At 36.0% G+C, this 14,347-nt stretch overlaps 1 protein-coding gene across 2 annotated transcripts in view; it reads left to right on the top strand.

Moving 5' to 3' along the window:
• PREX2 (phosphatidylinositol-3,4,5-trisphosphate dependent Rac exchange factor 2) overlaps positions 1-14,347 on the top strand; it is a 237,988-nt gene that overhangs the window by 73,853 nt on the left and 149,788 nt on the right. For both annotated transcript variants that reach the window (XM_033126386.1, XM_033126387.1), the window contains exons 6-7: positions 2,684-2,845; positions 10,199-10,332. In XM_033126386.1, coding sequence (XP_032982277.1) covers positions 2,684-2,845; positions 10,199-10,332 — 296 coding nt within the window. The remainder of the gene's footprint in view (positions 1-2,683; positions 2,846-10,198; positions 10,333-14,347) is intronic.

The following is a 14,347-nucleotide window of genomic DNA, read 5'->3' as shown; positions in this document are numbered from 1 at the left end:
TTTATTATGAAAAACATGTTGTCAAGTATTAATTACGCTTGTACTACAAAAGTCTATGAAGAGATTAGAATAGCAATTCCAGAAGTGAGGTGTTTTGAAACTATTAATTACATCAGTAAAGACAGTTTGGGGTCGTGGTTGAGCACATGCGCTCTGAGTTCAAAGCCTAAGTATTTCGTGACTGAGCATATAATCTAATCTCTTAATGCCTTGGGATCTTATTTGTGAATCAGAAAGGATGATGATGATGATGGTGGTGAAATGATAGCATATACATACAAGAATTTGTATATGTATGTATATGTATATCTGTTATCTGTGTGTGTACATATATATGCATATATAAATTATTACATAATTAATTGAGCAATTTTATATAAATCACTTAGCATACTATGTACTCCATAAATGTTAGCCGTTATTTTTCATATATATTCAATTCTGATTTTATTATTACTTTGTATCTAAATTATTACTACTTGATATCTATATTAATTACTACTTGGTATCTAAATTAAAAAAAAAAATACTCAGAAATGCCATGGACATATTAAGTGGTGTTTCTATTGAGTTACTTTTTGGGAAGTAAATGTCATGGATTTGAATTAAAACAACACTTTTTACTACAGCTTTTGTCAGTTGCATAAATTGGGGTTCTGTGTAAAATTTCTTTGAAAAGAATCTCTCCTTATTGAAAAACAAGTTAAAGTTGCGTGGTTAAGCCAGAGAGAGACAATAACACAAGGATCTCCAGTCATGCAAAGCTTTGGCATGGTCTTCAGAAGACAGGGAGGGTTGGTGCAAATGTGACTGTTGTCTTTCTGAGAGTCCCTTCAGACACGATTTGGTGACTCAGATATGCATGTGGACTCATCACGGCAGCTTTGGAAGTCCCAGGGATTTGTTTGTTTTCACAGTCAGAAGGGATGGTGATTTTAAGGGAAGTGCATCATGCCAACGGGTGGTTCTAAATCACTCATTTCTGTATAAGGATGACCTCAAGTGTGTCAGCTGACCCCTCAAAAGATAACATCAATGGACAAGTCCCTGGTTAGGAAGAGAGAGGTCGGTTCAGAGCACTTTCAAGCAGTGGAGAGATGACATCTTTTCCCTTTCTTGGAAGATTATGTTCGCAAAGATACATGAAAAAACTAGTTATTTGTGTAATAAATATGTTGGTATGAGTATTTTTCTTTGTTGTGCCACTAGCCGAAAAATTGTGCTGGTGTTCTCTTTGATTTTGGATGGTTTTATATCCTCAGAGAAAAGCAGTAGGGGGTTAGGCTGTGTGTTAAAGAAAAGATATGTTGGTCATATTTGTGGAACTTGAAATTGGATTGGCCAATCAGTACAGGGTTCGTAGCAAGTAACCGAGAGAAAACTGTTACTAGTTGTTTCTCTCACTGTTTCACATTATCTAAATTCGTGTCTTGACTCCACCCACAGACACCCATTGAGCCCCAAATCATAGCCTGCAGATGGACTTGACCGCTTTATATAATTCACAAATGTCTCTTCACTTTAGAATTTCTGGAGAAGCCTGCATATCTCTTTTATGGATTTGTGATCCAGCATAGCGTTTTAAACCCTGTCTTAGGAGTGATGTAATGTGTATTATTTTGGTGCTAACTCTGCAGGACAGAGTGTGAACATATCAAATGCAGGCTCAAAGTTATGGCAGAATTTTCAACAATAACAGACCTCAAAGAGTATCACAACTGCGTATTTTCCCACTGTATGTTAAGCATTAAGAAATTCTTTTAAAGACTTGGCCTCAGGCTTTCTGTAATTGTGTTAGTTGCATGATAATGGCAACTGTAGTAAGGAAACAAATGACTTAATTAAAAAGGAATGTGGTCACAACTGTCTAGACAGTGGGTGAAGATGTTTAATTTTGTGCTTCTAAACAACTAACAAGACCTTTTAATACACTTAAAAGATTGCTCTAATTCTGATATCCTGAATGGAAAATAAGAAAACAACAACATAACTAAAAAGACAAATAAATAAATAAGTAAATAAATAAACCACCTCCCCAAACAAAAAGAAAGCTATTGAGGGACATGTTGCAGTTCATTTATTGTAGAGAATCAACCTGAGTTATTGGTGAAAAGGACATAAATTGTCCCTTTAATGATGGAGTGTTGTGGAATTTATAAATTATTTATTTTTTTGCTAGAGTATAAGATATTATGTAAAAGTTTTGCTTGATTCATGATATGTTTTTATAGTTTCTTAAAAACTATTAGGCAATAAGATATTTTAAATTATTTTTTAAATTATTGGACATATTCATTTAAAGATGTACTATTCGGTTAAAGACTAGAAGAATGAAATTAATATGTAAGGATGTACTTATGTGGGAGCAGAAATAAAGTTATAAAAAATTACATGCTGCAGATGAGATATGTGACAATTTGGAAAGAGAAATCTGATTTAGTTTTTCCAAACAAAATAATTTTGAGGGAAAAAAAATTTAAAGCGATTGCCAAATATGTCTTAGGGTAATGTTTGTTCATTGATTCAACCTTTTGTTTTTGATCTGAATCTTAGTGGAGTTTGTGATGTCACTTCTGAAAGTGGCTTTCACGATCTTTGCAGTTTTCATTTCCTGGTCAGTCTGAACCTGCTGTACCAGAAAACTGAAGATCAAAGGGCGATTTGTTTTTTTGTGTATACACAGGAGTTGCTGAAGCGGACTCCAAGGAAACACAGTGACTACGCAGCAGTGATGGAAGCCCTCCAAGCCATGAAAGCTGTCTGTTCCAATATCAACGAGGCCAAGAGACAGATGGAGAAATTGGAAGTTTTAGAGGAATGGCAGTGTCACATTGAAGGCTGGGAGGTACATTCACTGTTCTTAACAACTAAGCTTAAACTAGTTCTGCTGCGTCTCAGGCTCTGTGTAGAATTATTGATACGGGATGGACCTGGAAGTGGCCATCTTCCTGGATAATGCCAGGGGGCTATCGCCATTTCTGAAAAGTGCTGTCATGATTATTGTTAAATATCTTTAAAGTGACAGTGAATTGATTTAACCTCAAGCTTTGTGATAGAGCCAGTCGGTACTGTGTGTGTTATAGCTTTGCTATTTCAGTATTTATGATATCCAGCATGGTTATCCTTTTTTTCTGTCTTAACTTTAGTCAGTAAGTACATAGCCTGAATCCTGGAGAGAGTAAAGTAGGGGATTAAGACTCCATAAGTGTGCTGTGATATTATTTTCAGAGTCCAAATTAACTGTTTGATGATGCATTTCATTTTGAGCCCACTTAATCTCTCTAAATTTGAATTTATTTCTAAATTGAATGGACTGGCTCTCGTGTAGTTTTTAAGGTCCATTCAAAATGAAAAATTTTATGGGTTCATGATTCATTAAAGAAAGATTTATAAAAATGACAAAAAAACCAATAAAGAGTGATATTCAGAATCTGTAGTATGTTTTCATCTGTGGTAACTGAATTCCAGAGATTTCATGGAGTTGGAGCCCTATATTACTTTCGTGGTATATAAAGAATAAACTAAAATCTGCCTTTAGTTGCCTTAATTTAGATGAGCATGAGCTTTTGACTGCGATAGCTTTTATTGTTATAAAGTAAGCAATTAAGATAGTTTTTTTTTTAAAGTGTAAAGAAGTTTTAAAGACTTTCTAACCAAATATTGTATGACACAAATCCAAGTGGATCACTTTTATCTTCAGGGCTTTATAATTGACTGATTTGTTTCTTATCGTCAATATGTTGGTTTTCATTTAGATGTAAAATTGGAGCCACTTAGATTTGCAAAGAAACCTCAAACATTGACTTCAGGGAATTCTCCTATTTATCCATTCTTCCCCATGAATTTTTTAAGAATGCTAACTGGAATCTGACTTAGCTTCCTCCTCATTTATATTCTTCCATTTCAAGTGTCTGGGGTGACCTCCCATTCAGCATGAAGGCTACTCATTTCAATCAATTAAAATGGTTGTGTGTTTTACAGTTGATTCATGATGGTAATTCTATCTCGGGGGAGCGGTTGTCCTGCTGGGATGAGAAAAATGGACTCAAGTTTGCTTTTGCTGTTCTGTTGTCACTCAAATATTGGAAGAAAAACTAAACTTGCTTTAAATTGCAGGATTTGTCGGTGACATCTTCCAGGCTTTTTCCCAAAACAAAAGACTCACCTTTTCGGCACTTTAGGGGAATGGGATCTGTTATAATTTTGTTTCCTCTTTGTGTATATCTTAAAAATTTAGTCTACTACAGAAACAAATGATTATTTAAAATGTGTGGATGTTTCTTGTACTGTACATGCCAGTTACTCCAAGGAAGAATGTATGTGGGCCACACTGTGTCATTCGTAACCCATAGTGGTGGGTGCCTGCACCTCACCAGCCTTGCTGGGTGTACAACCCTTGGAGTACAGGAGAAAAATTGAGCATTGAGACAGAGGAAACTGGCTGGAGGAAATCAGATGTGACTCCAGGTCCAGCAGGCACAGGGGAGAGGATATGAATGCCAGGTTCCAAAAAGAGTGGCAACACAAATTTTACTTGAGGAGGTTTGAAAATGATGGCGTAAGATGCAGTGACTTGGGAGTTGGGGACTTTGAGGGACTGCCGCCAATTGGCTGACAACTTGTGATAAGAACCTGCTGGCCCCTGTCAGTCTACCACCTTAGAGCAGAGGGGGGAAGCTGTTAGAGTACTCAAGCCTGGTCCCTTCTGGGAAGTTTAGGAGAAGCTATTTGATGGGACTCCAAAGGTGCATGAGACAGAGGGACATAGTCATCCGGGAGGAATTCGGGCCCCGGGAGGGTGTGGGAATGGTGAAAGAGCTTTCTTTGAATTGCTAATGGGGCTTATTGCTCAGTTTACAGACAGTTCTGTGTATGTTTAGAGTGCCTTTCGTGGGGTAAGGGCAAGGCCAAGGACAGATGTCGGATGGCATGACGATCAGAGGATATAGAGTTCCCTAAAGAGTTTTTGAGGTTTGGACTGTTGAGCTAACGTTGGGAAACAGCTTCCCATCTAGGTCCTTCCATGAGCTCCTGCAGACCTTTTTGGACCACCTTGGAGATGCCACTCTTGCTTCAGTAACTAAAATTCTCTGGAATGGGATCTGAGTCTGATACATCATGAATTTGCATTATTTCCACTTTAGGTGGATTATTATTTCAAATATGTTACTGAATTATCTAGGGTCTTATTATTTTCCCATTTATCAAATGAAGACTTTTTACAGTGAAATCTCTCAGGCACCCTGCCTATTACCCAAATTAGTTTTTTTTTTTTTTTGGTCAACATTTATGTAGTGACTACCAAAGAAGATTTGTAGTTTGTTTTAATTGCTCTTATTTGAAGTTCTGCCTTTTGTTAAGTTGGTGCAAAAGTAACTGTGGTTTAAAAGGTTAAAAATAATTACAAAAACCACAATTACTTTTGCACCAATCAAATATTAATATAATTTACTATATCTCAGTCATATACCAGATCTGATAATTAAGTTTACGAACTTGTTGCAATGATGTTGCTAACCTGTTTTTGATATCAGAGGGATTATTCATTATGAATTTGTACCAATTGGACAAACAGTTTACCAAGTATACTATTTGGAAGTGCTGAAAAGGCTGCGTGAAAAAGTTAGAAGACCTGAACTTTTGGCCAGCAATTCATGGCTCTTGCATCACGACAATGCACCAGCTCACAGGGCACTGTCTGTGAGGGAGTTTTTAGCCAGTAAACAAATAACCGTACTGGAACACCCTCCCTACTCACCTGATCTGGCCCCCAATGACTTCTTTCTTTAACCAAAGATAAAGGAAATATTGAAAGGAAGACCTTTTGATGACATTCAGGACATCAAAGGGGTAATATGATGACAGCTCTGATGGCCATTCCAGAGAAAGAGTTCCAGAATTGCTTTGAACGGTGAACTAGGCACTGGCATCAGTGCACAACTTCCCAAGTGGAGTACTTTGAAGGAGACTGTAGTGATCTTCAGTAGTGAAGTACGTCGCACTTTTTCTAGGATGAGTTCGCAAACTAATTGTGTGACCTCATATCTTATCCAACCTTGCAAACCTTCCACAGGATATTCTACTGCAGGTAATTGTAAAGCAATGATCAAGGTGCTTGGAAATTAGCTTTTTAATCAGAGTCATTGATTAACCTCAGAGAACAGGACCATTTTTAGGCTGCTTTTTGGTTTATTGATAGTATTGTAATGTTTACTGTTGTCTTTGGGATCATACTGAATGATATTGACAAGGGAGTATCAATAAACATCATGTCATTTAGTATTTCAGCTTTACATCCTTGGTAGGCCTTGTTTGGAATTGATCTCTCCAATCAGGGGGAAAAAAAATCTCAGTGAAAGATAAGAAGAGGAATTATTAACATATGAAGGTATTGGGAAAAAATAAGATCCAAGATAATTATTGTGTTTTAGGAAGTAAAAAGGAACAATAGAAATTTGACAGCTCTTGATTACCTTGTTGACACAGAGGAATGCAATGCTACAAAGACCATTTTAAAATCACCTCTGGTTAGTTCTGGAATCTGCTGCTTGTATTTGATGAAGTTTGTGTCTGACAGTGTATTGACTTCAAGTCATGTTCTCGTGTTATTTCATAAACGATCTGTTTCTTTTTGTCTTCTGTACAAGGTGCTTTGGTAGATACAATTTGTCTAGTACCTTCAGGTGGAATTCATTTATAGATAGTCCTTGATAAGTAGTTCAGGAAAAAGACCATTGAAAGTGAATCCACATAAAAGGGGGACCAAAATTTCATACTAAGTGGGAGCTGGGGAAAGTTTGATTGGGACATTACCTTAGTTAAATGAAAATTTTTATTATTGGTTCATTTTATCTAATTTGTAACAGAATTTAGGTTATAATTTCAGTAAATTTGAATCTCAAAGGAGTGAATCAAATGCTGAGTCTTTTTGGAGAGGGTATACATTTTATGACAAAATTATGTAATATTCTTCATTCAATGTGATATTCTTCATTTCATGCTTGACCTTCATAGTATTTTAAGATTTTTTTGAAAGAATATTTCAATTATTCATTAATTTTCTCAAGAGACTTCCTTGATATTGAAACTATTCTCTTATGAAACATCCATCTACTTGTCATTCTTTTCAATATTCTTTTATTCTACTGTGAATGGGTCTAGCTCTATTAGATCTTTGTCAATGCATTGTATATGAGTGAAGAAGTTTCAAGGCCTGTTCTTCTTTCATCTTCCCCAAGATTGTGGTTTCCTTTCTGCAGTCAGTTTGTGAGGTTTTGTTTTTTTTTTTTTTTTTTTTATGTTGACATTCAACATTTAGTTGGCAAGATGAACGAGATAGACCTTGGTGTTAGTCAGGGAGAGCTGATAATGGGGTCAGATAACCAGTGAATAGTTTCCTATTACAATGATTTTTGCCACTTCATACCTGCAAAGAATCAGTAATGAATGCTTATGTAACTTATATTGAAGAACTTGTTAACATAAAATAAATCGATCCTTCAGACAATCCAGATATGGTTTAGCAATATTAATTTTATGGGTTTTATTGAGAGGAGGAGATTTGTTCTATTATTACAATTTTTCATAAATCATGATTTTACTGTTTGAAGAAACATTGGAAATTAGAAAATAAGCCACAAAATAAATACACATGGTTCTCGTTGCCTTTTCTGGTTAGTGTCATTTTCTGAAAGCATACTTTGGCACTTAACAAGTGTCCATTCATGGAATGCATTATGATTCCACATTGAATTCTGTAATGGTGCTTTGCAGTGTCATAGTTTTTCATGTATGCTGACCATATAATTGGCAGCCAGTTCTATATTTCGAATTATAGAGATTCAAATATTATTCCACTCTTTACAAATTAGATGGTGAATTGTTACTGTTCTCTTGCTTTACCTTGTAACACGAGGTGCACCCAACAAAAAGAGGTGCTGTCGATGAGGAATGTTGCCAAAATGGGGGGCTGTAGGTCCCAGTTTTTATGACTGAAATCATTGTTGTTTATTCCATTCGTTCAGACTGACCTCTTAACCATATTGGAAAGTGATATTTAAATGCTGTACTTCATATACTTGACAGAGAAAATAACTGGAGAATGATTGAAACCTGAAACCACAGCATGGGATGAACTATATCAGTAATTATAAACACACAGCTATCTCTCATCTTCATCACCGTCACTTCATGCCAACTCTCATTTTATTAATGTTCTATAATTGCAATGAGCGCACTGCATTTAATTCTGTGTTCACATATCTGATTCTTCCACACATGTTTCTTGGGAGCAGGGATCATGTCTGAAGCTCTAGGTCCCCAGCATCTAAGACAGTGAGTGGTACGTGCTGGGTTAAATTGTAATTAAATGTAGATATAATTACATTGCAGTTATGTACTCATTGTTCGTGCCCTCTCACTATTTTTAGATACTCTTGGCTCTTTGGTTATTGGCAGTGATTCTGACCTGGTTCCATTTAGATTACAATATCTGTTTCATTATTCTGCTCCTTTGATGTTCTCTAATCCTCTTTAGCACCCTGTTCCGGTTTGTGGTTCACAGATGTACCATGTGAGATTTTTCACTTCCTCATTGGTAGAGTTGAACACCCTGCAGTTGTTTCCAATGTGGTCTTTGTAAAGGTCTTTCTATAGTGCAGGTACCATTTCTTTTGTGCAATGGGCATATGCGGGTGGGCTTCCTGCAGTGTATTTCACCCTTTGCAATGCTGGGGCAGTGGTAGTAAAGGAATAATAAGATAGGTTTGCACAGCTTGGGGTAGAAAGAGAGAAGCTTCTGGAATGAGAGAGGCTGGATGTCTCCCACCACTGGTCAGAGTTATTTATTTATGATTACTTCTTACCTGGAACTATCAGTCAGCCTTCTTTTCCTGATCTAATAAAAGCAGTGAGGCTTATTCATGTGTCAGGATTAAAATTATCCATGTAATTTCCTTGTTGGGGTTTTACTGCATTTAATTCTATATACATGTAATTCATTGCAAAGAAACAGTTTCTGATTTTACATAATAAATGTAGCTTTCTAAAGGGAAATATGCATTAAAAATAAATCATCGTATTGATAAAAGTCCATCACTTTGGTTCTATTTTAGAAAATTGCTAAAAGACAGCAGGACTCCGAATCATATGGGTAAAACCATTATTTAAAAGTATCTGCATTAAATATGTATGTATACACATTGCATTACATGTAATGGCTTTAGGGCAGTTCAAAATTAATGATTTATGCAAAGCCCTCTTATTTTTAAAAAATAATTCTTTCACGCCTTACCTCTCAAATGTTGGTTTATGACTGTGGAGTATCACTACACTTTTAAAGTAGCTTATTTTCACGGGTGGTATTTTGTTTCCTGTCACAGTTTTTTTCACAGTACAACAATCTACTTCCTCTGACATCTACATGGTGACCCATGAAAAACTTTACAAAGTTGGTTTAATTCAATTAACATTTTTTTCCCCTAAAACTTTAGGAATAGAGAGGCTAGCTTGGAGAAAATGTTTAACACATTTACCTGGCATGTTGTAGAAATATTAAAAAACCTGACTTTCGTATTTGTTTAGATCAAAATGTTGTTATACTTGGTCGTTCAATGACTAAATATATATTTGGGAAAGAATAAATATCTAGATTTTAAAAATTAGCAACAATATTCAAAATGGAGATAACATACTAACCAGGTCAAGTAATGTTATTCACGCAGATTTAAGTGAATATTCAGTTATGGTGAAAGACACCATAGGGGTGAAATATATGATAGGTTCACGTGTGACCGTGTGACATGTGATAAACACCTCTTTTGCCCTGGGCACTGGGAAGCAGTCAGGACTTCCTCAGGCACAGATCTGTGCTCACCTAAATGAAATGTGACCATCATTTGATGACACCACCTCCCCAGGAGCTTTCTGGAGGAAAGATTCTTTGGTTGTTGTTCCTAATCCGCTTAGCTCAGACCCTGTAGGACAGGGAGGTGTGTCTCCCTTTAGATGTATCATCTGAAACTGACCACGATGAGACTGGAAGGGAAGGAGTCCTAGGTTCAGTGTGTAAATATTTGAACTTCTATACTGTCCATATATTGCCTCTTCCAATAACAACACATTTGCTTTGAAGGAGAAGAAGAATTACACATGAGAGTTTCTGTTAAGTAATCAGACATCTCCATTTTTCCTCACTTAGGGGTCCAACATCACTGACACCTGCACTGAAATGCTGATGTGCGGCGTCTTACTGAAAATTTCTTCTGGAAATATTCAAGAACGGGTGTTTTTTCTTTTTGACAATCTTTTGGTGTACTGCAAAAGAAAACACAGGTAAGATGATAAACAGGTAACACTTCAGAAATTGTTTACCAATCTCACAGCTTCCACCTTTTCCACTGGGGTCCTGGGAACTCACGATCTCATCAGTCAACTTCCACATACTCAGCCTACATATTCTATGACTGTTCTCTTCATCTTCTTATAAAACCTAACTGAAAGGCTACTGTCATTTGATGACACTACCTCCCCAGGAGCTTTCTGGAGGAAAGAGTTTTTTGTTGTTGTTTCTAACCCATTTGACTCAGACCCTGTAGGACAGGTACTTGTGTCTCCCTGTTTCTGAATGCTGCTTCCCCGCCACTTTCCTCCTCCTTCAAACATCCCAGCACATGTGAAATTCATGCCATTCGTCCTTCCTGCCCGTTAGCTTTCCCTGTCTATTCCCTTTCACAGAAATTCATATCTCTCTGCCCCACATGAATTCAGTGATTGCTTTAGCTCTTGTATCACTTTTTCCCACCTTAATTTCTGTCACCCTTTTTGTGTGTTCAAAATTCATATAGATGATCTATACAATATTTGGACCCAAAAATCCACAGTCTCTTCACCTAGAACAATATTCTCCTTCATTACCCCTGAGCCACCTGTGTTATGATTATCCCTTTACTTAGTCGACACTAACAGCTGTAAAAATGGAAATCTCCATTGTGAACATCTCCGTCTGCTCCACTCAGCTCCTGTCAAAGTCACCACTGACCTTTATGTTTTCTAATTAAGTGGTCACTTTTCTGCTGTTGAAAGTTTTCCTTGTTTTCTCAGCAGTGTTTAAGCAAAGTGGAGCCCCTTCCTCCTTCTTAAAACACTTTACTTTTGTGAAAAGTGGAGAGCATGAATTGTGGAGCGGTAAATGAAGTCCAGTTAGGAGACATCAACTGTCACCCAGGGAGGAGATACTGGTGAACTGGACTAGAGTGGATGAAGAAGAGATGTGAAGAGATTTTTGTGTGTTTGCATGTAGAAGCAATAAGATTTTCTAATGGATTGGATGTGGGAAGTTGAGGGAGAGAGAGGAACTAAGGTTAACTCCTAGGTTTTGGGATCAAGGAAATCTGTGAATGGGGAAAACTGGGAGAGGAACAGTTTTAGGAGAGGGAATAAGAATTTTGTTTCTTCCGTATTGCACCGACTATTCTTCTTTGTATGCTCTTTCCTCTGAGTTTTATGTGGCTGGATTCTTCGTGTCTTTTAGATTTCACTTAAATATCACTTCCTCAGAAATATCTTCCTTGATCACCCCATCCCAGGTAGCCTCCCAGCCATTCTCTCTCATTATCTGGAAAGTGCTTGCTGATATTATCTCCATTATTTATTTGTTGGCTTCCTGCCATCTTTACAAGATTAGACTATAAAGTCCATGAGGACAAAGGTCTTGCTGCTTTTTCACCGCTATTTTCTCAGAGACTTGGAGCAGCCCTGCCATGTAATAGACACTCAAGAAATCTTTGTTGACAAAGTAAATAAGTGATTGAATGACTGAAACCCAAACAAGTCCTTGGTATAACCTAGCCATCATTAGTTTAAATAATGATATGTATTAATGTTATTGATGTAATGTTGTTTGTTTTAAAGCATGGATATAATTTTTTTTTCCACGAGGTACTTATAGGACAGGATGTTTTCTTGAACTCTCGGGAAAAATTTTTGCAGGTTGATTAAGCAAAATAGTAAAGTTGAACTTAATTGGGAAATTTCCTGAGGCTTTATGTGCTTCTTCTTAACTATATTTAGGATTTATTCATTTCAGTGAAATGGTACCATTTACCTTCATAAAAGGGAACAGGTTAGGATTAGAGCCAAAAGTTAATTAAATTGCTGTCATCTCTGTCTTAATGAGCTTTTTTAAAAAGTTGCTCTTTACCACATGTGAAAACGAGCCTGTTTATTTTTTCTGGTATGCTCTTCTAATTTCTTTGTGCTTGATAGCAAGATTAGGATTGATAGAAATAGGCTTTAGGAAGCTGTAGACGAGGCTGTTAATTTTACTTGTATGTAACTCATTAAAAAATGATTATGTATTCAAGTTGTTTAGGTGCAATTATTTTTTTCCAGCTTTATTGAGGTATAATTGACAAACAGAATTGTAAGATATGTAAAGTGTACAACATGATTTGACATACATAATACATTGTGAAAGGATTTCCCCCATTGAGCCCATTGAGTTAATTAATACATTTGGGTGCAGTTATTAAAAACATCCATTTGAGAATGCGATTCTTTTTAATTACAGTTGACCTAATAATAAATGAATATGTATGTATATATATGTGTGTGTGTATATATATGTGTGTGTATGTGTGTGTGTATATATATATATATATTTATACATATTTATTTATACATATACATATTTATACATTTATTTATACATATTATTTATACATATATTTATACATATATATATACACACACACATACATATACACATACTATTAAGTCCAAAGCTTTGCAAAATGAAGAGTGTACAAATGATGATATCATTTATGGTCTCATGGACTTAGTATTTAAGTAAGTTAAATAACAATAAAAGTTTTATAAAATTCAAATCTTGCGGTTTAGCAAATATTCTGAATGTATGTATAACGTGGGCAAAATCCATAATGACTGGAAATGGAAATCACTTAATAAATCTGCATGTCCATCCCCTCTTGAATTGCAGTAGTGTGAATCCACTGTCTGTGTCCTTCATTTTAGAATACTTCATTTCCTTTAGCATGTGCAATGTAAGCTCTAATGATCCTTCAGAAACTATGAGTAAAATGAACCTTTTCCAAACTTCCATGGTGTTGTGATTACAAGAAGCAGGGACCTGATGAATTTGTTTTAATTTCAGAATTACATTCATTAAAGACAAGAGGGCTACTTAGGCATCCCCAGCTCTTCACGTTTCTAACGCTACTAATCCTAGGTGAAACTAGTATTTAAAAAAAAAAAAAGTATATTATGTAGGATTTGATACATACAACATGATATGGTTTGTTTATGAGCCTTATAAGATAGTATCAGTGTATTTAGTCATCTGCAACTTATATTTTATATACAATATGCTTTCTAAAGTACGTATCCATGTGTGTAGCAGTAGTTTATTCATCTTAACTGCTATATAATATTGCATTGGTTGTATATATCACAATCATTTAATTACTAGCAATGTATTCATTCTCCTATTCCTATTCCTATTCCTATTCACGCTATTCACTCCTATTCCTATTTAGAGTTGTTTCCAGTTTTTCTCTCATTGTGAACATTCTTGTACATGTTTCCTGGTGACCACTGAAATGCTTAATGAGGAGGGAAATCATAGACTCAAGATGTGCAAATACTCAACATTACAATGTAGAGTAAAATTATTTTCAAGCCATAGGCTTTTTAATCTTTATACATCAATAGAGCCATTTTCTGAAGAGACGAAAGATCTCTCTATTTAACCTAAACATTATAGTATTGATCAGATGCTTACTAGAATTTCACACTGAACATTATTATCTGCAGATCAAGGGAAATATAAGAAGCCTGTACAAAGTTCACAGCAGGATCACAAAGAAAACTAATACATTGGAAAATAGGAGCCAATGATAGATTCCATGCCACGATTATTTGCCTGTGACTCAAACTATTATCGAGGGTATTAATCCTTTAAAAATATGATTGGTTTTAAGTATGATGTATCAACTTATAAGCAATTCTTTTTTGAGAGACACCATGATACAATTTCTTACCTGAGAGAGAGTACGCAGTTACCTGTATGTTAGTCTGCTCTGCGTTCTTTATCTTTCACCTGCGGTGATGCCCACTTTCACAGCTACCTGGCCTAAATCCCTAATTTATAGCATTTATGGAGGCTTATTAACAGAGGACATTTAGAGGGTGCTTTCACAAGGAACTTGGGGTGCAGGAGCGCGAAGGCCTGGGGCTAATAGACGCTCACTCAGACGAATGCATCAATTTAGTTTTCTTTAGTAGTGATGAAGGACTGAAGTTTTGATGAGGATTTAGACAGATAAGCAGG

The sequence above is a fragment of the Rhinolophus ferrumequinum genome, chromosome 14, assembly GCF_004115265.2.
Source record: "Rhinolophus ferrumequinum isolate MPI-CBG mRhiFer1 chromosome 14, mRhiFer1_v1.p, whole genome shotgun sequence".
Lineage (NCBI taxonomy): Eukaryota > Metazoa > Chordata > Mammalia > Chiroptera > Rhinolophidae > Rhinolophus > Rhinolophus ferrumequinum.
The sequence above is the reverse complement of the archived record's forward strand: the minus strand, read 5'-3'. Positions and strand labels throughout refer to the sequence as shown.